The 25,842-nt window shown below is 46.0% G+C and overlaps 1 protein-coding gene across 6 annotated transcripts in view; it reads right to left on the reverse strand.

The window, feature by feature from the left end:
- NCK2 (NCK adaptor protein 2) overlaps positions 1 to 25,842 on the reverse strand; it is a 231,045-nt gene that overhangs the window by 145,437 nt on the left and 59,766 nt on the right. For all 6 annotated transcript variants that reach the window (XM_069636904.1, XM_069636903.1, XM_069636905.1 and 3 more), the window contains one exon: positions 3,513 to 3,754. In XM_069636904.1, coding sequence (XP_069493005.1) covers positions 3,513 to 3,738 — 226 coding nt within the window. In that variant the 5' untranslated portion in view covers positions 3,739 to 3,754. The remainder of the gene's footprint in view (positions 1 to 3,512; positions 3,755 to 25,842) is intronic.

Consider the following 25,842-nt stretch of genomic DNA (forward strand, 5'->3'; position numbering starts at 1 on the left):
AAATGTTGAAACGAAAAAACATTACTAAATAGTAACGAATCTGAAACCATTAAAGAATTCATGGCAATTGATATTGATAATAACGAGGAGACAACAAGTGTACATGAGTCAGAATTTGAACCAGATTCCGAATCTAATCCAAATACTTGGTCGGAGGAGGAGGATGCAATGTATGGATGAGACGTTTGGCATACGGCCAAGAGGAGGGTTTGTCAGTCCAGAAAAACCAAACACCCCTTGAGGGTCCGGAAATTAATGATAATTGGTTGGCCGAAGACCAACCGCCTCATTTACAGTGTTAAGAATATCTATTCATTAGTTATTACGTAGCTATTAGTTCAACTAGCGTGAGGCCATTTTAAGATGACCAGAATCGCCATTTTGTTTTCTCTCTCTGCTCTCTCTAACGTTGCCACTTTGCCTCATGTAAAACTGCTTTGCTGTAGATATTATTTCGCTTCAATGGTCCAAGGCTAAGAAACATGTTGAAACATTACACTGGAGAGCCAGACAGAAATGCCCAATTCCCTCCCTCACATATCCTTGAAGACAGGGAGCAAGGCATTTAATCAGTACACGAATGCCAGCGAGTCTCCTGAAAGAATAGCAATGTATGAAACTAGCATTTAAAGAGTTGAATTATGCGGGCTGACCTCTAGAGTGAGAATCGAAACTAAGAGATAGTGAGGTCTGGTATGTGCCAGTCTCCTACGCGCAGCTTGCCCATGAAAAACAGAAACGCTGTGTTCTCGCAAATAAAGAATGGTGTCTGTAAAATTGAAGATTGCAAACCGTTACTAAATATGGTGGTCCAAGGTGTCATATTTATCACACTGGTCAATCATCGCCTCTAATTCATAGGGAAGGGGCGGCATCAAATGTGTCATACTGTGTCATTGCTGTTTGTAAGGTGCTCGGTTTGTATATATGTAACTGATGTACGTTTCATTCCCTCTTGCGTCCCCCGAGGTCTGTTAGACACACGGTGCGGGGCGTGGGACCATTTGGCCAACTGGGACTTCTTTGTATTGCAATAAACCCTAGATTTTGGGAACGGAACCTCGTGTCTGGCGTTTCTATTCGAGTGTGGTGACTGTGCCTTGTTTCCACATCCGAGGGTCCCTCAGGGGCCCCTTCACAGGCGCCCCTCTGCAAGAACGAACACGACCCATTGACCTGTTCTCTGGGAAGGCACCCACTCGAGAGTCTCAGCCACACTTTAGCTCATTGTACCTTTCACAGATGCGAAATATCCATTTGCATATCAGTCTTTTTCCCGCCCACATGGGCACTCCAGCACCGAAATGCTACGGCAATTCCCTTCTGAACAAGAGTACGAACAGCAACCCCATACACGTGTTTCAGCCTTGTTGGTCCTCATTAATAAGGTGGAGCTGTGCCTCTCGGAGCACAGTGAGCAAGGGGTCCACGGCTGGATGACCCTAGGAAACTTATGGTGACTAAAACTAAGTCCCTTAAACAATCTACTGTTATAACTGCCTGATCAGAAAAAGAAAACCAGTATTTTTAATGTGCATGAATAACTAGGTGCAAATAAATAATTCTTACAAAATGTTCAATTTTCTAGTTAAACATATTGTTTCCCACTTATAAAATGCTCTAATTTTGGGTATTCAAATTACAGTTTTTACTCCCTAAAAAATAATTTTACTCCCAAATTTAAAAAATAGGGAGTAAAATACTTCCACTTCCAAATCTTATGTGGAGCACTGGGGATAGGAGTCAAATTTGCTGCCTAAAGAGGCTAAAGCAACTGTGAAATGAACAACATGTGGGGCACTCATCAGCAGATTAATGTCCCAAGATAGGCACCAGTCACAAAACCAACTCCACTTGCTTGCATATTGTTTCCAGGTGGACTGTTTCCCTTGCCACTTTTAGGGCCTCCATTTGGTCTCTCAAATCCAGACAGACATCTGTCAAGTTTTCAATGGAAAAGAAGCTAAGGAAAACTATGGTGGAAGGGTTGAAAAATGAAACAGCCTGCTTGATCATATAATACTGGAGGAATTAAATAACATATTTGAAAAGTTGTTAGAAAGGCTTGAGGCCGTTTTGAGGTATGCCCGTACAAATAAGGTTAAGACATGTGCTGCTTGAGTCTCGGAACCTCTGTGGGTTGGATTAATGCTTTATATTCACATTAAAGGTATTCACTACTCGACTGAATAGTGCAAGGACAATAATTTAAATATCCAAATCTTTGGTCTGCATGTCAGAACATAATTCTGAAACCTAGTCAATAGCACCTTGTAGACTACCACTATAAGTGTCTCATGATGTCCAATCCACCATGATGATAGTGCCCACACATCATTATCTTGACCCAGTGCACTTAGGAAAGGACACCTAAAGTATGGTTGGAAAAAAAGATGAGAAATCAAAATTCTATATAGAAGTAGTTCAAGGGCTGCCTGGGAGTTAAGATGTGTGGTGTAGATGGTCTACTAGAAGCAGAGCACCACATAACACTGTGCTAGCCACTTTAACTCCTAACAAAAGAGTAAATTTACTCCCAAAACAAAAAAATAGAAAACAAAAGACATATAGGACCCTGCCCTCTGCTTTCACCCACACATCAGTGGTATCAGAACAGCAGTGCCAGAGCAAGGCTCTCTAATATTAATAACGACTGATCTGAAGAGGAACTTTAAGGTTAAAGCAAAGAAGTATGCACCACAAAAATATATCTGTTTTAAAGAAAAAAAAAACATTTTTATTTCCCCAAAAAATACCCATATTGGGAATAGGAATTGTGTTTTTCCTCCCAAAATATGATTTTAGTCTTTGGGTGCTGAATAAATACTTTATGATTTTCATAAAATAAGAGATGCACAACCTTATGGGTTGTTTCCAACCATGATAATTGTTGTTGATCTAAAGTCAATGACTGGCTCAAAAATAACACAGAGCATAAGGCCGTGTGGCTGATATGCAAGACCCTGATCAGCGAGAAGCTATGCCCAGAGTAGGCATAGCAAATACTAAGAGCCAACATTAGGCTAAGCATTGTGCTAAAAGCAGCAAGGATGCAATCGACCTGAAGTAAAGGGATTATGTCATGTGGTTAGGATAGGTGAAGATGTGCAAACACAAGATGCAACTCCATCAGTGTTGTGCTCAATGTTAAAGGATGTTCGTTAGTTACAGTTGAACATCATGCTCTTTATTATACTAATGTATGATCCTCATTGACTAAAACTGTACCAAAAACCTCTAATGAATAAACGTGTAGACGTGCTATTTTTTTAGGACAGGGATACTCCCTTCCTAGTTTTCTACAACTGTAAATGAATAAATTGACTGTCACACACTGCTATCAAGAACAAACTTTGGATGTTATTGCTTTCAGATGTCTAAAATGTATAAGTAACGCTGTAAACGTGTTACAAATCTCAACCAAACATCTTTTACTATCCCAATTCAAAGCCTTCCAAAATGCTGCAATATTTTGCGATTCCCTTAACGAACATTTATTATCCCAGCCGTACCTAGTGTGTCTTTGAGATTCTTCACAAGGGATCCTTTCTTCAAGCTGTTCTTTCGTTCTACATAATTCGATGGCACATATCCAGTTTTGTTGCCGGTATTTCGTACTCTCCACCATGTTTTTGAATCATCCAGAAGCCACAAGCGCTCATTCTTTTTTATGTCAAGCTCTTGGTCCTGTTGTGCAGTGTAATCCCACTTAGCAATAACAATGACCTCTTCTGTCATCTTTCATTGAGTCCTTCTGTAATTGAAAAACATAGAAAATATTAATTTAGACAAAACACAATATACACCCCGCACATCGTTTGGACTTCATCTTTTTATCAACAGCTTTAAGTCTACAAATTCAATTCTAAAATAATAAAGGGTATATTTAACATTCATTCCTAAAAAGAAATCGTAGGCATCCACTTACTAACCTGACAATTCAGAGCAACACCAAGACTGGATTTTTTTCTGTTTAGTAAACAGATTTTGTGATTTAGGTGTGAATAAGGAGGTGGAAACTGTGATGGGTCAGAAATGGGAAGCGGGCTGTTGTGCGCCGTACAAGATGGCCGCTTAATCTGCAAGCTCCGTGGCTGGCAGAATCCTTAAACGAAAATCCTGCGTTGGTGCATTATTCCAGGAAATCCAACCAAAGCGATTTTGTAGCAGAGGACTCAGGGACCGCCCGGTCCAAATCTGGAGCAGAAACGTCGCTGAGAAACTGTAGAACGAAACCACACATAGCCGCGGCCCTCCACCAACGGCCGGAGAGCTGCGCGGCAAAAACAACAGACCCTGCAGTACAACAAAGCGCCGGGCGTAGGAGGAAGAAAGCCGACCCGGGCCGCGACTGGAGAAGCAGCCCATTAATCCTGAGAAGACCCGACGACGGACAAACGGTCAAGCATTCGTAGCTGTACAGCCCAGAAGCGGGGCCCCCGGAGAAGAGGGTACGAAAGCCAGAGAGCCGGAGATCCGAACTGCGGATAAGAAGCGGTGCAGCCAGCGAGGACACACAGCCCGTGACGGGCCGGGCCCCCCGCGACCGAGACCAGCATCCACCCGAGGTGACAGGAGGAGCCCTCCCCCACACGAACGTCCATTGAGAAAACACACGCAAACAGAATCGAGGTGGGGCCCCTTCGTCCCCCCCTCAGCGAGACTTCAACACCCAGGGTCAAGACGCGGCGCAATAACAAAGTGCCGCGCTCCCCTGGCAAGGAAAGACAGAAGCATACTGAACCCGGCAACTAAAATGTACGTGGGGAGCAGATATTTCACCCCCCCATTAATCAGCGCATTAATCAACGCAAGACCACATTGTCAATTACGAATCTGTAAGTGCCCTACAGGGAAAACACCACAGACGCTCCTCAGGGGGGGAGGGGAATAATAATTTTAAAAAAAAAGAATCCTTAAAGAAATGCTACACTGCGCTCCATACCGCCCCACATCATTGGGTAACAAGAAAAACCCAGGACTAATACAGAAGATAGATGAGAGGCACAAAAAAAAAAGCGAGGCCCCATGGATGCGTTTGCAAACACCTCCGCAGCAGCGCCGGAATCTGCCCAGGCGCCCACCCAGAGGGACCCAGCTACAGACCCATATGAACAAAACATGACCCCGAATATAACAAAACAATAGAACAAATCCAGAAACATATCAAAACCATCCAAAATAAGTGTGAAGATTCAGAATCCCGCTCACTCCGAAATAATATAAGGGTGGTTGGAGCGGCAGAACACAAACTCAACACTCCCATGGAACACTTTCTCGAAGACATGCTGCACTCTTTGTTCCCTGAAGCACAATTTCCAAATCAGTTCTTAGTCGAAAGAGCGCACAGAACCCTTGCACCTCCGCCCAAACCAGGCGCACCACCACAAACAATAATAGCAAGAATTCTAAATTACCGGGACCGAGATCTCATACTAAGAATGGCACGTGAACAAGCACCCCTGTCCTACAACTCCAATATTATCCACATTTACCCAGATTTCACATCAGGGGTTCAGGCCTCGAGGCGCTCCTTTGACTCAATAAAAAAAGCACTCAGAGAGAGGAAGGTAGTTTATGCAATGCTGTACCCGGCTAAACTACGAATACAATATAATGGCAAAACACAATTCTTTGAGACACCAGAGGATGCCAGGACATATATGGAACGGCACATCCCGGCAGCCCAGAACGGTACCTGAAAGTCCAAACTTAGATGTCCAGATACAGAAACAAACTTTGAAAGCTAACCGCACCAACAAACTAAGCAAGCACCAGCCGCAACTCCAGAGTAGAAAGTGGGACATGCAGCCCCCCACACTTTGAAATGTTGCAACCGGTTCATAGGGATACACCACCCGATTGGGGGGATGGTGAGGTGGGGAAAAGTTACAGGCCTCTTGCCCAGTTAAAGCTGGTCCTATATTGCAACGCATACACTTACCAAGATACTCAATCACAGGATCCAGCACGGAAGTTGGGGTCATAGTTATAATTGTTTGTTACAAAATAAAAAAAACGAGTCTACTTCAAGCAAACTATAAGAACCTGAAAAATCTAAACCTGGAAGTCCTATATCCGTACAACGCAGACGAGGAGCATATCCCGAAGTCCAGAATAAATGGCTACTCAAGATAAAATGAGGAACACAAGGTTCATGTCCTGGAACATTAGAGGCCTATCCAATCCCATCAAAATCAGGAAAATCAGGGCCTACGCCGCTAGACTGAGTGACTGTAAGGCTCAATCCCTAAAGTTCCCATTAGAACAGTGAACATCTGTTTAGAATAGGGAACGTTAGGAAGCCCCTTTTGGTGGTATGGTAGCCAGCATTTAGGAGGGGTGGGGAGAGAGGAAGAGAGAGAAAGAGGGAAAGAGAGAGGGAAAGAGAGAGAGAGAGGAAGAGAGAGAGGAAGAGAGAGAGGAAGAGAGAGAGGAAGAGAGAGAGGAAGAGAGAGAGGAAGAGAGAGAGGAAGAGAGAGAGGAAGAGAGAGAGGAAGAGAGAGAGGAAGAGAGAGAGGAAGAGAGAGAGGAAGAGAGAGAGGAAGAGAGAGAGAGGAAGAGAGAGAGAGGAAGAGAGAGGGAGCGAGAGAGAGAGAGAGAGAGAGAGAGAGAGAGAGAGAGAGAGAGAGAGAGAGAGAGAGAGAGAGAGAGAGAGAGAGAGAGATTAAAGACTTGTAGTAACAAAAAAGGTTGGAAAAAGGGCTCGCTGACCCTGCTCTAAGAGGAAGTGCAGGTGTATGTGCTTTCTTCTGCAGTCTGCTAATGAACGCTGTGGAGAGAAGGGGATTACCAAATTGCTGGACTCCTACCTACATTACTGAATAAAGATTGATCTCCTGTCAAACTTATATGCTCTGATTACTCACCAGATGCTACTCTCTGCCAAGATGTATTACCAGTACAATCCCCCCTCGCCCACCCTAAGCCTCTAAGGTCCCGACGTCATCGACTTCAGGTTCCGTCGCAGTCACCCCTCGGGAAACAACATTTAATCCTGGCAATGGGTCAGGCTCGGTCGGAAGTGTGTGTTTGAATTCGACTTTGATGGTGAAAGATTTCGGCGCATCTATCAACGGTACGGCAACATCTTCCGATGACAGGCATAAGGTTGATGTGATTAAAACTCCTCTGTTGTAGATTCTGACATTATTGCATCCCCTCTGTGAGGAGTCAGAAATGAAAGTCAGACACAAAGTTGCCATGTTTTTAGTTAAAGACTTTTATTAACCTTTTAACTGCCATATCTCCCCCACCCTCCCAGTGCCAAGGCCTTTTTTTGTGATGTTGGTATTTCTGTTTCATTAACCCCTTAAGTGCCAAGGACGAGGTATATCATCCTTGACAACAGGGAGGTAATCCCAAGGACGGGATAACCCCTTAAGTGCCAAGGGTGAGGTAACACAAACAGGTTGGGAAAGGGACCCTCTGACCGTACTCTAAGAGGAATTTCCATACCTAAAACCAAAAACTAAGGATCTGTCTGTGTCCGGATGTCAAAATCAAAACGGTCCTTATGTCTAAACATTCTATCCTGACCCTCACACTACAAATCAAACTATAAGGTGAAAAGGGAAATGTCTTTAAGTTGGTGACTGCAAAAAGAGTTGATAAAGGAAAAATAGAACTACTCCAAAATAAAAGTTCTCCAAGGTAAAATAACCTTGGTTCCAGAGAGGAGTCCCTTCCGCTTGATTCTTCCTTAATGCCAGCGACTCTTGGTTCAAGAGTTCTTTGTAGTCTTTCTTGGTCCACAACAATCCTGTTGGCTACAAAGCTACTTAGCCTTGTAGTTCCTTCTTTCAAAAGTTCCTCCTTGTTTAGCAAACACAGTTTATGTCCTTGCTTGGGACTTCTTGTAGATTTGCAACTTCCTGGTATACTGTCCTGCTAGGACTTCTTATATTCACAGTAATAGTTCCTCTTTTACTACCACAATTACATACATCTTCTTGAGTATTGTACATCTGGTTTATTCAACATTTGGTCTGGCTTCCCCCCACCCATATTTGCATTCCATGTACTCATATGGCTGGGGTGGTTATTTTCAACATGCCTCCTTGATTTGCAGTCTCTTTAACATCTGTGCTTCTGCAGCTTTAATGTTTACCATTTGTTTATGGCATAGCTGCCAAAAACGCCCTGGGGTCCCCACTTTGCTTGGGTTGACTCACCAGCTCTGTGTGGTGTCTTTGTTTCAGTTCGAGCTTCCGCTGCAAGGCTTTGCCACCTGTTTTCCACTCTGGACTGATTTCACGTCATTCTGGTTTCTCTTACGGCTTCACTTCAGCATGCCTGTCTTGCTTCAGGTCCCGGTAGATTAAATCTGCTTTCTCCGGTTGCCAAAAGCCCAGGAATCTTACCTTGGCTCCTGGCGTGTCTGTGGCACGTCCTGCTCACTGCCACCTTGCTGGCAAGCCCCTCCTAGTTCCACAAGCCTCGCTGAGGTGTGCAATGACTTCCCCTAAACAGCAGCCTCTTGGCGTTTGTTTTCATTCTTTAAATGTCCTGCGCACAGGTACATTTTGACAACTAGAACGCTCATTGACCTTGAGGCTCCTTCTGCTCTGCATCATTCCCTTCCTCCTTCTCATCTATTTTAACTGATGCGGATTACTTGGGAAATCACTTTCAAATGGTTTCAAATGATGAGCCAGTTCTATATGGAGAATAATTAGAACTGGATGATGTAGGCTTGGAGCTTTTACCTTTTAGATCAGGGATGGAAGTTTGGCCTAAATAGTTTTGGAAAAAGGTTTTTATATTTTCCCTAAAGGTGGGTGTAGATGCATGCCAATGGGCCATTAGGGTATGGGGTATCAAGGTGTCTTCTTCATGGGCAAATGGGGGATGCCATGTCTCATCCAATGAACCCATGATATCTCCCCGGAGGCTGTCTCCTCCCATGTGATCCTCCCTCATATCTGCCCCCAGGGTCAGGATCAGGTAGCGGCTGCAGTCACCTGGGCACATGGGAGGAGGTTACTGCCGGGGAATCTGTGATGACTCCATTGGATTAATCGCAACCATCTACAAGGCTTGGTGTGTTTCTGTGACAAAACTTAAGTAAACCGTGCTTACTTCTTTTCCCTATTGTGGGACTCCTAACACTCACTCCCAAAGCACACATTACAGCAACAATTTCTGTTATTTTGCCTGTTACTGAGTTGCCTCCCAAACAATTACTGTTGGGTGCAAAGCTTAAAAGACTGTTGCAAATGTGCACCGAATGGTGGCATGTAGAGCACTGGGCAACCATCTTGTATTTCCTTACCATAACATTTTGAAGAGGTTAGGTCAGTATTCTCCATTTTCCCGGTTTATCAAGGATGATTGGGTGCATTTCACCTTCCACCAGGGTCAACATAAAATAAATAATATCTTTTTCATTTGTATTAGTGACTAGATGGAGGAGCTAACATACAACAACCTTCCTACTGATAAAAGGAAATCTCCATTTGTGGCAAATTGACACAATTAACTTTTTCTGTACCCTCTCTAGCAGATAACCTTCATGTCCCGGGATTCATATTGGGTTAGCTGAATCCACAATAACCTCCTTACTTGAGGATTTCCTGCCACCTGCTTCTATTTGCTGAACACATGCTCTACAGGTGGGCAATAGACGTCTTAACATTATTTTTCCAATTAAAAACACAGCAAGCAAGCTTGTTGTAGATGTAAACATTATTTATTCCAAAGAAGAGGCATACTAACCTCTGCTAAATTTTATAACATGTGTCAGATTACCTGAACCATGTGCAAATTAGAAAAAGATCTCTCAAACCAGGACACTGGCACTTTTGTCGCCAGTAAAACCTCATCCGATTAGATCAGACTGCATGCCTGTACTTGATCACTGATGATCAGCGTTCAGAAACATGCCAGATTATTGTCAACAGACCCAGGTAATCTGTGCAACTGTAATCAACAACTAAAAACAGACCGAGTATATTTTCTGCCCACAAGTTATATTGCCCTTAGACTCTTAAGTGGCAAATGAGCTAGACAATACCAGCCACAGACCATTCCTGAACACTCCTAGCACTATGCTTTCAGACTCTGGATGGGAAATCAAGTCTTGTGCTTTGTCATTAGAGCCCCAGAACTTCTGGCAGCCCTCACGTTGAAACAATAATTCAAAGAAAGAATAACCCATGAAGGGGATTTGTCTTAAGACGTCTTCCATAGGAGTTGTGTGTAAAAATGGCATCAAGTGAAAAGAGGTTAGCACCAGTGCACCCATAGTTTTTAGGATGGGAACACAAAACACTTCTTCCACACCCAGCACGTCAAGGCCATGACATAAAGGAGATTTTTAGCAGCTACTCCTCTTCAAAACACAAGTCATTAAAATAAAAATAGTGCCATCACTAAACATACATTGGTCCTTAGGAATGGATAGCAACGATGACCTAGAGTGGGGTTTCTAAAAGTTCAGGACCCAGAATAGGTTTAGAAAGCTTTACATACAATAATAAGAAAAGTGAATTAGGTAGATTTAGTTCACTGAAACCCTTTTTTGGGCATAAGTAGGGATCCTGGGCAAACCTATTGGGCAACATTCAGAATCTCCCAAAAAATTCTGCATTTCGGTAGAATGGAGTTTCTTCAAACTTTAACCAGAGTCATGGTTCAATTTCAGGATCCGTGTTGAAAGCCCAGGCAGGTGGTTCCAAGAACAGTTGAGGAACAAGGCTTAAATTGGAAAAGAGGTGCAAAAATAATAGTAGAGTGGAGGGAGAGGGAGAACAATACAATAGGATTTAGTTGAGGGAGAAGCAGAACATTGAAACAGTATAGACCATCTTTTGTACCCACTAGTAACTTTTACTAGAAGAAGAGGGAACCCCAGTGAACACATTGCATGGTATAACATTTCTTGTCAGTGAGTCCTCAAAATGTGTACTAACCACTAGCCATTGGCTATTGATAATTGACTCTTGCTGAGTAAGATACAGTGCGCTGTGTAGAGAACGGAGGGGGCGAGTGACTTTTATGCCTAGCTAGTAGTGTGCAACTTTAAATGTTGCCGGTGACTAGGAAGAGAGGAGAACATCCCAGAACCATTTATAGGCAGCAGAGTACATTCAGTGGCTGTAGCAGAGTGTGTTAAATACATGGCCAGGGCATAAAATAAGCAGTCCCGCATAGCAATATGCTATGCAGTTCTGCAGGTTTGCTAATTAAATTGACACTTGTGTAGCACAGCTGGCTATTTAAATTACACGTTCAGGACTTCCAGATGGCTGCTGGCATGGAGTAGAAGTTCCCACCACCCTGTTAGCGAGCCAAAAGATGGAGCAGTACAGAGCAATAATACATTGAAGCACCCGAGAGAGGGAACCGGCAACAAGGAGCAGATGGAAGAGCTGTATCATCACAGAAAGAAGAGGAGGCAGAGGGAGGAGTGTGACGGGCCCCAGTGGAGTGGTTGCAGGGTCGGGAGCTGGACTGTATGGGACGGCACCAAGTGAGGGGCAGCTGGCTGAAGGAGCATGCGAGGCGCTGTGCTGTGACACCCAGACCAGTGAGGAGAGGAGCGGACCAACGAGGGACCCATGGACCAGAAGCAGCAAGGAGCTGGAGTGGACCTTGCCTAAAGAACAGAGTAGCTGTCGGAGCCTCCACGGAAGTGGGAAGACCAGGCCAGGTACCCGGCAATCACAGCAACAAGCAAGGACAAGGCGGTGAGTCCGGAGGGCCCCCAAAACACTGGGTGGGGGGGGGCGGGACAGTGCAGCAACACCACAAGCGAAGGAGGCAGGAAGTTTGGGACACTCCGGCACTGCCGTTAGCTGCCCCCCCCCCCCCACAGGAAAGCGCAGTAGCAAGACTAATTAAGTGGGAAACAACGGGGAGAAATACACCTGTAACACGCAGGGAACCAAAGCATACTTAGCCGGCAGGCGCAATCCGACCTGCAGAGTGCTGGGGATCAGACATGGCAAAACCCTTCAAATAAGACACAGCAGGTGGCAACTGCCCACCTAACGCCCAGCAAACGAGGGGACTAATCTAATAAAACAAAAAAGGAGCAACAAGGACACGCCTAGAGGGGCACAACAGGAGGGGGAAGTTACAGCTACACCCTGTTCAGAACAAGGGGGTGGAGAAGTGAAAGAGGAGAAGAGGACCAGAGTACAGGTGTAAACTGGAGGAAAATCCCCAGGGAAGACAGAGAAAAAGTGGGGCCAGAGACTGGCAGGCCTACAATAAAGAAGAGGCACTGGGAGGGGAAGGGGAGCGAGCGGAAGCCAACGACTAACTCCGGTGGGGGCTACTTAGGGGATAAGCGCTATCTGGCCAAGTAGCCCTTGAGGAAACAGCACGCAGGATAGCAGGTGGGGAGAGAACCAGGCCGGTGCAGAGAGGGGGACCATCCCTGAGGTACAGAAGGGAAGGCACACAGGTTTAGAGGCCTGGGCGGGGAGGCACAGCACAGGCCCTAATAGACAGCTTGAGGAAGGCGCAGGCCCTCAAGGCCCCACGGGAATCATGACAACGAAGGATAAAAACAGCGCTATAAAGACAGGACCGATACCGGGGTGCTCAGCAAGAACCCTCCCAACGGTGTGGCCGACTCAGGAAATCAAAGATGCACCCACAGGGAGTCAGGAGGGTGCAACGGCACGCAGCACCCCCGATGATTCGGAACCAATGACTACTATGTTGCGGCAGGACTTCCGAGGGGAAATGCTCACCCTGCAGGCCACTCTAGCTAAAACATTCCAGGAGCAGTTTCAACTCATGAGGTCGGATCTCAACTCCGCCTTAGTGGAAATACGACATGAAATGGGGCAATTGGGTGAAATAACGGATGTGTTGCAAAAGGGGCTACAGGAAGTGGACAGCGAATAACAAGGCCATAGAGAGACTGGTTGTGGCTACGCAAAACCTAGAGCTCAAAATGGAAGATATGAAGAACAGATCCCGGAGAGTCAACATCGGACTGAAACTGCTGCCGGTGATGGACAGAGAATTAAAAGGAGTGGCTGAGGGAATCTTTGTGGAGCTCCTGGGGGAATCGGTCCCAGATATTATCGAGCTGGTCCGGATCCACAGATTTGGAGGAATGAACAAAAGCCAAACACAAGACCAAGAGAAGTCCTGACAGCATTTAACAGGTATGCCCAAAAGGAAGCAGGTTTTATGTTAAAGGATATTTGTACCGCGCGCTATCACCACCAGAGTGGTCCCCTGGTACTCTGAAAAAAGGTACGGGGGGGTAAGTTAGTGGTTATAAGCTGGAAAAGTACATGAGAGCAGTTATGTGCTGTTGGTAGCCTCAGCCCGGTGGGTCCATTGGCTGGGCTTGGGGTGTTTTGCCCGGTGGGTCCATTGGCTGGGCTTGGGGTGTTTTACAGTCGGTAGTCGTGTGCTGTTGTGCAAGTCAATGTGTGGTTTGTTTTGTTGTTGCAGTGTAGTGAAGTTTGTGCAGATTGTTGTGTTGTAGGCTTGTGGTTGTGTTTGGTTAGAGTTTGAGAGGTGTATGCAGAGGGGTGAAATTGTTAGTGGATCTGTTAATTGGCGTTGCTGGCCTTGCAATTATGTCTAGGAGTGATACTTGCTATCATTCACTATTCCATATGAATGTGGCACTTGCTAATCTTCAATATCCTATCTAGTTGTGAGGCAGGCTAGTGATCACGATTCCATCCAAGTGTGGCATTTGGTAACATTCACAGTTTCATTTAAGTGTGGCGCATACTAACATTCACATTTCTATCTAGGTGCGATGCAGGCTAAAGTTACGCATTCCATCTAAGTCCATCTAAGTGTGGCACATGCTAACCTTCACAATCTTATCTAGGTGTGACGCAGGCTAAAGTTAAGCATTCCATTTAAGTCCATCTAAGTCCATCTAAGTGTGGTGCATGCTAACATTCACGTTTCTATCCAGATGCGACACAGGCCAATCTTCACAGTTCTCTCTAGGTGTGCCACTAGTTAACATTGGCAAGTAAGTTAGTGTGTAATACAATGCAACATTTACAGTCCAGTAATAATAATAATAATAATAATAATAATTTGGCATTTATATAGAGCTACGAACCCTCAGGTATCTGAGCGCTGCTTATTATTACCCACGGTGTGTGGTGCTCATTTATCGACCTCGAAAGGATGAAAGGCTGAGTTTGGCCCTGCCGGGATTCGAACCTGGGTTAGCAGGCTCTGCACGGATGTCAAAGCGAGCGCTCTACTCGCTGTGCCACTTGACCAGTCATGAATAGATTTAGGCTGGTGGTCACAAATCTCTGCATGGTGTAAGTCTATGGCAGTCTACGTTATAGAAAGATAAGGTAGAGTGGTGGGGGCTTTCTGGAGTAGAGTAATTGCTCTACACCCCACCCATGCCACACTTAGTTTTTGTTGGGGTCTGTTGACTGCTGGCTTAATTGGCATCCCCTGCAGACACCTGCAGACACCTGCAGACACGTCTTGGAGCTGCCAATGTAGGAGCTACCCTTTTCCTTGGGTCCCTTAGCCACAGGGAAGGTCAGTTATGACCAGGTGGACGTACCAATCAGGGAAGCTGGGTGGGTTGGAGGGCAGGAGGGGGAGAGTGGGACAGACTACACCCCACGGACTGCACCCTCTGGATGCAGCCCAGCACAAAAAAACAGGCTCAGAAGACACAAAAACACTACACAAACACACCAGATTAGAACACAGTGCTCACCAAGAAAAAAATTATATATTTATATATATATATATATATATATATATATATATATATATATATATATATTTTACAAAGAGAAAAAACACACACCACTCCAATAGAGTACATAAAGCAGGCCAAAAACAGATTACAATCCTTGTGAAACTACTTACTCAGCATCAACCAGCCCCTAAAGATGCTTCCAAACTGGTTTCCCTGCCACATCCTTCCACATGGCAGTCCACAAAGCAGCCAGACAACAGGAACCGGTTATGTATAAGGGACAACAAATTGCACTATATCAGGATTTAGCCAGCAGTATACTAATTAAGCGATGCCAAATGGGCCCAATACTTAAAGTGCTCAACGAACGGGAGATCAGGTATAAGTGGATCTTCCCCTTTGGACTTTGAATGGGCAGGAGTGAAAAAACACAGTTTCACTGCAAGAAGGGGTGGACATATTGCACATGGATCTGGGTCCAGACCAACAGGATGATAGATCACCGGTGACAGAGAACAGAGCGAGACCCAGACCATGGGTCTCAAAGTGGGGGAAAGACCACAGCGGGGGAAAGACAGAGAAGGAGATCGACACAAACAGGTCCACCGCATAAGGAGAGAGAGGAGAAGACAACAGAGAGAGCCGAAGCAGGGGAGGGGGAGCAATGAAGAACCCAAAGCAGCAAATATAATAGGGCTGGTGGACTCATAGGGGATGAACAAGGGACAGCAGGTGCAGGGGGTAACATCTTGGAGTTAGAAAGGGCAGATAAGCCCGTGAGGGGAGATCGGAGGATAAGAGAGGGAGAGGGTGTCCTCTGAAGAATGGGGGGGGGGTGCACCAAGAGGGAGGAAAAAGGGAAGGGACCATGGGTGGAGGTACGGAGACAGGCAAGGACAAATGGGTGAAGGGAAAACCCCAGTGGAGGGGAATAGGGAATGACATGAGGAAGAACAGAAGAGGGGGGCAGAGCGCAAGGGGGAAGCAGGCAGAGGGGTGGGGGACACTAATAGGCACACTACATACAAGCCACACATTCAGATGGCTGGCCCATAATGTACGGGGGCTCAATAGTTCCCTTAAAAGGAAAAGGCTAGAGGGATTTGCCAGGAAAGAGGGACCAGATGGGCTGGGTTTACAGGAGACGCAACTCCTAAAAAAGGATCATGGGCAGCTAAAAAATACGAGGATTTGATCAGATAGTTCAAGCATCTGGCACAACAAAGACTTGGGGAGTGGCCCTGGCTATCAAAAATACATTGGACTTTAGGGTGGCAGAAACTATCAGGGATAAGGGGGGCAGGTATATAAAATTGTAAGAGGGGTAAATATGTAGGCAACCTCTACATGCACCCAACTCGGGCCAAGAACCGTTCTAGAGGGGGTTCATATGGGTACTGGAGGAATTTGCAAGGGGGCAGATAATAGTAATGGGCGACTTTAACATGGCATGGCATAGGGGAAAGGACAGATCGGGAGGGTGTTGGATGGGGGGCGAGTGGTGGCATCGGCTGACTTACGCGATAGGATGGGCAGGGCGGGACTGAGGGCTGCGTGAAGGGGGCTGAAATGAAGAGGGATACACCTTCCTCTCTAATGTGCACGGCAAATTGGCGAGAATGTATTATATATGTGGGTGTCAGCGTCTTTGTTGGGTAAGGGGGGGGGATAGCAGACCATATGATAGTCTCCATGAGGATGGGCCTGCACGGACAGAGGTAGGAGATCTGGGGATGGAAATACCCGGGGGGCCTGCTAAGGGACTCCGTGATAATAAGAATTGGAAGGGAAGGTAAAGGATTTCGTCAAAATCAACAATATCAGCGATACGGGAGAAGAGTATTAGATGGGACACATTCAAAGCTACAATGACGGGGGAGCTTATAGCAGCAAAAGCCCAACGGGAGAAGCAATTGAAAGCACTGGAAGCACAGCTGGAGGCAGAGGTCGAGGTAGCAAGGAAAATAGCAGAAGAAACCCCCTCGAGGACCACCCTTAGAACGTACAGGCGGGCAGTTGGGGAACCTGCGGTTCTCAGAACAAAGAAAGCAGAAGGGGTTTTACTCTTCATTAGGAAAAGATATCACGTAAAGGCCAATAAGGACTACTGGGGGAAGCAGGGGCAAGAAATGGGATTACAGCATTAAAAGATGGGAAGGGAGGACGTCTCACCCATACCGAGGACATACAAGAATGTCTAGCTAGGTTTTACGAGGAATTATACACATCACAAAACCCCCAGCTCAGACAACAAGGGAACTTCCTTATTACTCTGCCTATGTTAAGTGGGGACACCCAAGAAATATTGAACCGGACAATAACGAAAGACGAGGTGAGGAGGGTCATCGTGAAACTACCCTTGAACAAGGCACCGGGGCCAGATGGCTCCACGGCAGCCTTCTATAAAATATTTGTGACATTACTCGTCCCACACCTAACGCAGCTATTTAACACTTTCAAAACCACAGGACAAAATCACTCCAACCATGGAAGAGGCTAAAGTGACCCTAATCCCTAAACCCAATAAAGACCCCATGGAATGCACCTCATACAGGCCCATTGCACTTATAAACGTGGATGCAAAAATGTATACTAAAATACTGGCAAATAGATTGGAGGGGCTCCTGCCCGAGCTGATACACCCGGATCAGGCGGGATTTGTAAGGGGAAGGCAGACATCAACAGGAGGGTGGCACACCTATTGGAAAAGGCACAGAAAATGTGTATTCAGCGATATTATCATTAGATGCGAGAAGGCATTTGATCGGGTGGAATTGTACTTTCTGTTCCAGGTTATGGAGAAAATGGGCCTGAGACGAGATGATCTTAAAATGGTGCAAGCAAATTATCACGCCCCACAGACACGTCTGGTGATCAACAGGACTTTGTTGCGCCCCATCCATTTAGGCAGGGGGACAAAGCAAGGGTGCCCACTCTCCCAGTTGCTTTACGCAATATACCGGGAGCCATTACTTCAAGCAATACAGGAGTTGGAGGGGATACAAAGAAATACCCTTTGGTGGGCAGCAACACAAGGTTGCAGCTTTTGCCGATTACATGTTGCTGGCACCGACCAGTCCCCGGGAATCTATCCAAGCAGGGATGGAGCTACTAGAGAGATTTGGGGAGGTATCGGGCCTAAACATCAACATCGGGGAAATCGGAACTGCTGGGCCTTATGTAGGGAAAGGGAGACCGGGAGGCATTCAAGTTATCAACGCCTTTTGTGTGGAGCCCAAGGGGGATCAGAAACCTAGGAGTCCAAATTACGCCGTCTTTGAGAGGGTGGTACGTGGCCAACTACCAGCCTTTACAGAAGGAAATAAGGAAGAACTTCTAAAAGTGGAAGAATCTCAGAATATTCTCGGTAGGAAGGCTGGCAGAGGTGTAAATAGTCGCATTGCCCCGCATTCTTTACCTATTCCAAGCGATCGCCCTAGCACTTCGAGCATGTTTCTTCCGCAAGATGAGGAAACAAACAAGTTTATTTGGGAAGGCAAGCAAGCTAGAATCAACAGGCACCTGCTCATGGCCCCTAGGAGGGAGGGGGGGATGGCCCTCCGGGACATATATTATGGGGCAACACGGTTGAGGGTGATCAGGGAATGGTTCCAGAAGGGGGAGGAGAGAACAATGGGTCTCTATGGATCGGACAGTGGTACAACACGATTTGAGGGAGGTGCTGTAACTGCCAAAGCAGCTCAGACCGAAGCATATGTATGAGGGTACCATTACAAAGCTAGAGGTGGAAATTTGGGATAAGGTAGTGAGGACGCGGGGGATCACAACCTTCCCATCACCCTTTACACCTATCTTGAAGAATGGGGACTTCTCACCACGGATAGAAAGCAGTGGCAAGAGGGAGGATATAGGATAATATGGGACATGTTTCAGGGAAAGGACATCCTTTCCTTTACAGAATGCAAACAGAAGTTCACAGTGGGGGAGGGAGTGTTTTTCATGTTGTAAAATCAATAAAGAGAAGTAAAAAAAAAAAAAAAAAATCACACGTTCAATGAAAGCACAGCTCAACTTGCATTCCGCTCTTGCCCTCAGGGCTCCATCCACCCTCTTTTCTCTGTTGACTGCAAGTTCAAAGGGCTTAACGGAGCGAGCGCACAAGTAATCCACTCCTCCACTCTTATAAGAGTCTAAGGCCTGCATGGGAGTGCTAGGCAAGGAAAGTTCTTTCTTTTTCAAAGAATTGCAAAACAGAAGTAAATCGGGATGATATTTTCATAAAGGGAACTATATCCTGTTTGGCAGTCCTGAAATTCCATTGCTAAAAATTTAAGTTGATACCTAATGCTTAATTACAGTATTCATAATGTAAAACACTGCAAGGTCTATGTTTTTCAATAAAGTTTAGGTTAGTGTAGCTAGGATCTCATACTGTCTACTATATATCATTTTGTTGGGGGAAGGTGCGTCATCTTGAAGAGTGAACACTTTTGAAAATGTACATTATCACACTGCCAAAAGCTTTTGATGGCAAACCTAATTCTGTGACCTGCCGGCTGCATTCATCTGTGCAACAGGTGCTCAACCCATGAGCTGACCCAAACTCCTTGACATTCTATCTTATCGCCCATTGCTTTATACCAACTACACTGAAAGTGAGATGCCGCAAACCACAATATTCCACCTTGCTTGCCCAGGTCTCTCCTTGCTACGCCATCCACTGCTTAGTCCCTTACTTTCTTTCCTCTTACATAATGAATGTACAGAGCTAACTAGATGATTAGTTCCATCACGCTTACCTCTGGTGCCCTGCAAGAGTGCCTGGTCCGGACTGTACTGCAGAGTGGCCCCCGTACTGGTCCCCTTCACCCGGTCGTATGTCCCAGCCACTCCTTCCCTCACCTGTCGCCTGGAGGAAAAACCTCCGGGGGCCGTGAAGTTGGGAGGGGCGTGGATGTGTTCGGGTCATTGGTGTTCTGGGCGGGTGTTGTGGAAACCTAAAGGGCAAACGGAGGGTAAGTCTATTGTGGAAAAATAATTGCAATGTTCCCCCTCTCCCCTCTCCTTCCTCTAATCCCTTTAAAAGGCGAGGCTGGCTGGAGCGCATGGATTCGGCTCACCTGTGTTTCTGTGTCTGCAAGCACGGCTCCGTAGATGGGTCCCGAAGACGAAGCTGAAGCGGATGAGAGTCTCTCTCTCTCCCAGGTATGGTGTCTCTGCTAATTGTCTTTTGTTCTTTCTCTCCCCCCAGGTGTTAGAACTTTGCCCCCGAACCGGTAGCAGAGCCCTGACGGTGGATCACTCCTTCCTGGATACAGGTAAGTTCTCGAGTTCTTAGACCGGGGGGGCGGGGAGGTGGTTCTGATGGGAGGAGAACAGAAGGTGGATGCTAACCCTGTTGCTTGCTTTTGTACAGGGCAGGAGCTGGAGGGCCTGAAAGACCCAGGGCAGGAGCAAATCCGGGCAGGATGCAAGGATGACAGAGTCCGCCGCGGAGCGGCGTTGAACAGGATGCTGAAGGCCGCAAGTCAAGACTGAAGACCAGGATACTGAAGGATGCCGAAGAACCGAAGGATGCTGAAGGAGTCCCAACTGGATGCCAAAGAATACTCTCGACCAAGGAGCTCAACGCAGGAAGATGCTTGAGCGCAGGAGCGGTAAGCGAAACACTACTCTTGTCAGGAGCAGAAGAAACGCCAAGCACAGGGTGCGGTCCGGGGCGCGGCTTTATAGTCCTGTGCCAGACCCTGCCGGAGCTAGATGCGTAAGGGCGTTGGCTTCGTACACGAGCCAGGTAAAATTGCTGCTCGCACGTGCTCAGTGCTTCTTGGCTTGTGATGGGCGGTGCCCTTGCCTTCAGCTCTTTCCTGCAGGCTGTAATTAGGTCACGCCGATCCACGCACTTGCGCCAGCCAGCCACCATATCCCTGTCCACCTTTTCCCTATTGTCTGGGAGGGGGGCTCCCTCCCCCCGTTAGCCCGCCACCCCTGTGCCTATAACGGGATTGTGACAATTCCATCCAGTCTGTACAGATCTACTGCAATACCGTGCACTGTAGTTAGACTCCAGAGCTCGCTTTGCTCTATGATTACTTTATATGTTGCCACCTGCAGGGGAAGCCAGGAACGCAAGCAGAATCTGCAAATACCCATCGCATTTCATGCCAGACCTCTGCTTCTCTATCCAGCCTTTACCCTGACCTTGGAGGTGGTGTCCCAGGACAAGTTTCCACTGGAGTGCCACACCTTGACCCCTACCCTTGCCCACTCACCCGGGCTCCTCCTGTCTCACATCCAGGTCCTGGAAATAGTTATTTCTAATCAAGGACATATGTGTAATTTCAGAAGCATGAATTGTGCAAAGCCTGGTTCCCTTGAAAGAAAAAAAAAGAAAAAGTATCAGCGCCCCAGGTGGAGCTCTGAGTGCCAATAGCTATTAATACCGCTTTCATGGATGCTCATGGTTGGAATGCTGCACTTGGGGCCTACCTAGCTCGGGTTTGAGGACCTTTGGAGGCCCTGCCCTCTCAGGATAATGGTACTTAATGCTATATAAAAAAATAGTTGATATCAATGACAGGCCAGGGCATTCAAAATATCAATTCAAAATTGCTAATCAAAAACATTTATTTGCTTATCAACAAAATCTTAATTAGCAAACTCTGCTAATCAATTTTTGAAAACTAATTCATGCTTTACATGCCATCATCTAGTGGCACTGGATACTAGTACTGGGGAGAAGAAAATACTGGTAACTGCCTTTTGTGACAAACAAGTTACATTTCTTATTAGTGGCAATAGAAAGAATTATTTTTAGGCAAGATTGTATGCAGTACCCTTTGGGTGCACTACAGCAACCCTGACCTCCTGGCAACAGGAACCAAACCTTTGGTATAAGTCTGTACTACACAGTTTGGTAGCGTGTTGAGCAGCCAGGTTTATCTCGAGAGGAGTTACACAGAGATTCACAGAGACAAGTACTCAAATAAATTCTTACACACAAGGTTTCTTGATTAAACCATTATTAATTTATTTAACAGTCAGTTTGAGTAAGCCTTCTTCAGAAGGGGCAATATAATAGTAACACACAAATACACTCCAAAATACACACTGAGTTTCCCTAAATCAGTAAACACCCATTTGGGATGGCACACAGACACTCCCTACACCCTCAGGTGACTTCAATAGCTAGGATACTGTGGACATGAATATATATCTGTTGCATTTAGGGCAATACCGTATGTCAAAGAAACGGATTATTAGAATAAAACAGAGATCTCACAAATATTCTGAAGCAGGTAAGTACTTTTGTTAACCCCCATTGCAAAGTAAGTTAACCCCTTCCTGGAAGGAGGGTTAAACACAGAGTCAGAGGGAAGAAGAGTTATTCAGGGAGCCAGGCCAGGCCAAAGTCAATTGGACAAAAGTCGAGGTGAGCTGAAGCAATTCTTGCAGGTAGGTAAAGGTCTTGCACAATGTTTTAGAAGTATTTGTAGAAAAGAAGAAATCAAAGTAGGCCCACAAGCTGATTAGGCTTGTCAGGTAAAGAAGCCGTTAGCAACGCTACAGAAGCAACCAAAACAAGTCTCCATTGAGAACAAGTGAGGTTACACCACAAGAGGTAAGTTCTCTTAGACTTTACAGTACCTTTGGTTAGAAGAAAAGGGCTCAAGCTGGCTTCTATTCCGGGCAGCTCTCCAGATCCTGTGTTCCTGGGCCTCAGTTGTGTGGACAAGAGGGAGGACGTCTGGAGGACTCCTCACTGCAACGGGACAGTCGGCGACAGAAAAGGACGAACTTCTATTCAGTGTCACTTCACGGTTTCAGCTTCTCGCGTCTCAGCAAATAGCACCACTGCGGACTCTTGGCTGTTGAGATGGCTGTTCCTTGCATCTGGGGTCCAGCACTCTGTTGAGGTGGCTCAGGCTCGGTCAGTCCTGCTTCCTGGGAGTCCTGAGGATCTTCCTGGAGCTTTTGGACAACTTAAAAGCAACGCACATGAACTGGTGTTCCTCTCCCTGACTCTTCGGTTTCCAGCAGCAACTGTAGTGGAAATGCAACTAGCTTCGAGAGGATGTCCAGGTGGCTTACTTTGGAGTTGATTGGTCCCACCAACTCAAGAGTAGAAGTAATCCTTACAGGGCTTCTCTAGTCAAAACGAATTTGGAGCTTCAGCACAGCAGCAGGACCTCACCGGGCAAAAATGTTCCAGGAGTTGCAGCAGGCATCGCTTCCAAGTTCTTCTTCGGATTGCTTCATCCAGTGGTCGACTCTGCCTTCCAAGCCAAAAAGCCTTGCCTTTTATGCAGGTTTCCACCATTAATTCCAGCCTAGCTGTCAGTCACCCGGACAGCCAGCCGGCCAATCCCATAAGAGTGCATTTCTGTCTCCTAGGAGACCAAGCACAGGGAGTATGGGGCACCTCCCTCGCTTCCTGACCCCGCTAGACACGCTGGACCCAGAGGCGGCTTCACTCGTGAATCCTGCCAAACACAAAACAAACAAAGGGAGCAAACCTGGTTTGGCACGCAGAGTAAATCTCAAGGACCTTTCCACAAAGAAACAGCAAAAAAAGAAGACCTGGGCCATTATGACAAAAATGGCACCCTTGGATGCTTTATTGCCGCTGCGAACGCAGTCTCTGGTAAAAGCACACCACTGTAGTTAAAAGTAAACCACTGCCACCAGCCATTCATCGAGGAAAGGGTAACATAAAAATGTTACATGACAAACTAGACAAAGGGGATACTAAGTAACCCCTCCACCACCCCATTGTAAGATAGTGTGTGCTGGGTCTACAAAGTTACAAGTGTGAGTAAAGGCAATTTCTCTTTACTGCTCTTGGAAACCTTTTATCCAAGAAAAGGTATTTAAACCTTTGGGAAATCTGAAAGACTCCCCTGTGCCACTGCACTGAAGGTGCTGTGTGACACAATGTAAAATATGATGCCTATGGAGTTTGTCAGACAACAAAAAGCAACAGGGTTGAAATCACACTAAAAATACGAGAGTGGGGAAAAAGGGTCTCACTTCTCTCCAGATTAAAAATTCAAGTCCTCAAAATCCAGCAGATTTGCTGGGGGTAGGTTAGAGAGGAAATAGCACATTTCTGAGAATTCTCCCTAACAACTATATTGAGTGAAACAATGCCTGGAGTGCCTTACTTGTTCTGGGTGACTTATTTTCATTTTTATTTATTTTTTACAAAGCCACAGCAAATTATATGTGAAGTGGGAAGGCCAGGACTGTGCCCAGTACATTGAAGGCATCAATGTTGCATTCAGCTGCACCTTCTCCAGAAAGGTACAGGAGTAAATGTTGAGCTCTTGCAGTAGCAGAAGGTTCAGTCCTCCTGGGAAGACAGGCGTTAGGTGCAGATTAAAAGGTACAGATGACACAGGAGAAGCAAACAAAACATGAATAACCCTTGAGTTCAAGCAGGAGAAAACCATTGATGCCACAGTTTCATAGATGGGAGTGAAAGACAAAGCTACTCTCCCTCCACCACTGTATATCATCTTTCAAAAGCAAGTGTTAAGAGGTGAACATGCACAATATCAATGAAGCTCCAATTTATTTACTTGTTAATAGCGTGCCGAAGGCCTGCGGGCATCAGGGAACGACAATTACACAATCAGACGAACATAGAGAACAGGACAATCAAGATCTTAGTGGGCCCAGCGGAAAGAGTTTGGGCGATCCATGACTTGAAGATTAGGGATGTCAATACTCTACAGAATGCCATTGTGTTTTCTTTCAGCCTAAGGGCCCGTTGGAGTGCATTCTACAAATTGGCAGCGCCAACTGGAAACAATCTGCTTAGTCCATTTGATCGTTATATCCAAGGCAGTTGATCTGTCCTAAGTTGGAGGAGCACAATGATCTGCTTGGAGTGTAGCAATAGATTAGGGGCTTTAGGTAGGGGGAGCAGTCCCAAAAAGACAACGGTGTACAAGAGTGCCCACTTTAAAGTTGATGCATTGCCACACCGGTACCCAATGGAGATCGCTCCTATGATTGGAGATATGATCTCATCTTGGGATTCTCTTAAGGCACACAGCATTGTTCCGTATAATTTGGCGCACTCGTGAAGTACGAGGAAGTACTGTTAACTGTTTGCACATCATTCTTTGTCTGCTGTGTGCTTCGTGGCAAGTTTCTACAAACTGAAAACCCGAAGCGATTTCGCCAAGAGGAAGTCTTTTGGTGCAACACGGAAGTTGCCTGACCTGGACTTGAAACTCCTGTGGGATTTGCCTAGATTCCCAAGACCCTCCTTTAACTCCGCCCCCTTGTGTCTACAAATACTGAGTGTCCTGCACGCACGCGTGCAGTACGAGGAAGTACTGTTAACTGTTGTCTGTGGGCGGTGCGCGGTGAGCGTCTTAGCTTGTCCTTTGTATTTTAGGAACTCCTTTTATTCTGCCCCTGGCATTGCACTTGCTTATAGAATTAGTGAGTCTCCTTTGAACAGTGCTGCATTTGTGGGGCATATATTGTGGTGACTGTTTGAAGTGCTAATTATTCTAGCCTTGAAGTGTTAACTGTTCGACCCTCACTCAGTCAAGTCAATGGCTAAAGTGTATTTGTTAAAGTATAATATGCCTAATATTGAGTCCCTTGTGGACAAACCTTATGATTTCCAAACTACCCCAAAACGCATTGTGAATGGCTCTTACCCCCGCATCGTTGTGCGGGGTCGTTCTTTATCCCATACTAGCGACATCAGGAAGTTTTGTGCGGATGGCCTTGCTGGTCAAGCCAACCCTAATGTATGCGAGCAAGATATGAACTGCAAAAATAATCACAAAAGTGTATTCGGAGTCCCTATCTGCAGTGAAAAGCTAAGCGAAAATGCTGCTGTGGTAGATTTGTGCATACCTACTTCTACCCCGGCTATATGTGTAGAGGGAACCGATTGCGAAAATAGTAACAAGGGGGTACCTGAAGCTCTTGCAAGTGACGAAAAAATTAAAGAAAATGCTGAAGCAATAGATCTGTGTACGCCCTCTGATTCCCTTTTAGCTGCGTTTTCAGAAGAAAATCTGCTGGGGGTTTTTGCTTTGTCAGCCAATAAAAAGCCCACTGCTGATATTCTTGTACACTCTATTCACATTCCTCCCATGGATGTCAAATCCCCTGAAAGTATTACGCCAGAGGTAACTGTAGAGACTGTCGAAGCGCCTATAGCGACAGTTGTTTCTTCATCTGAC

This window comes from Ambystoma mexicanum, chromosome 7p (genome assembly GCF_040938575.1).
Source record: "Ambystoma mexicanum isolate Mex_15411 chromosome 7p, UKY_AmexF1_1, whole genome shotgun sequence".
Lineage (NCBI taxonomy): Eukaryota > Metazoa > Chordata > Amphibia > Caudata > Ambystomatidae > Ambystoma > Ambystoma mexicanum.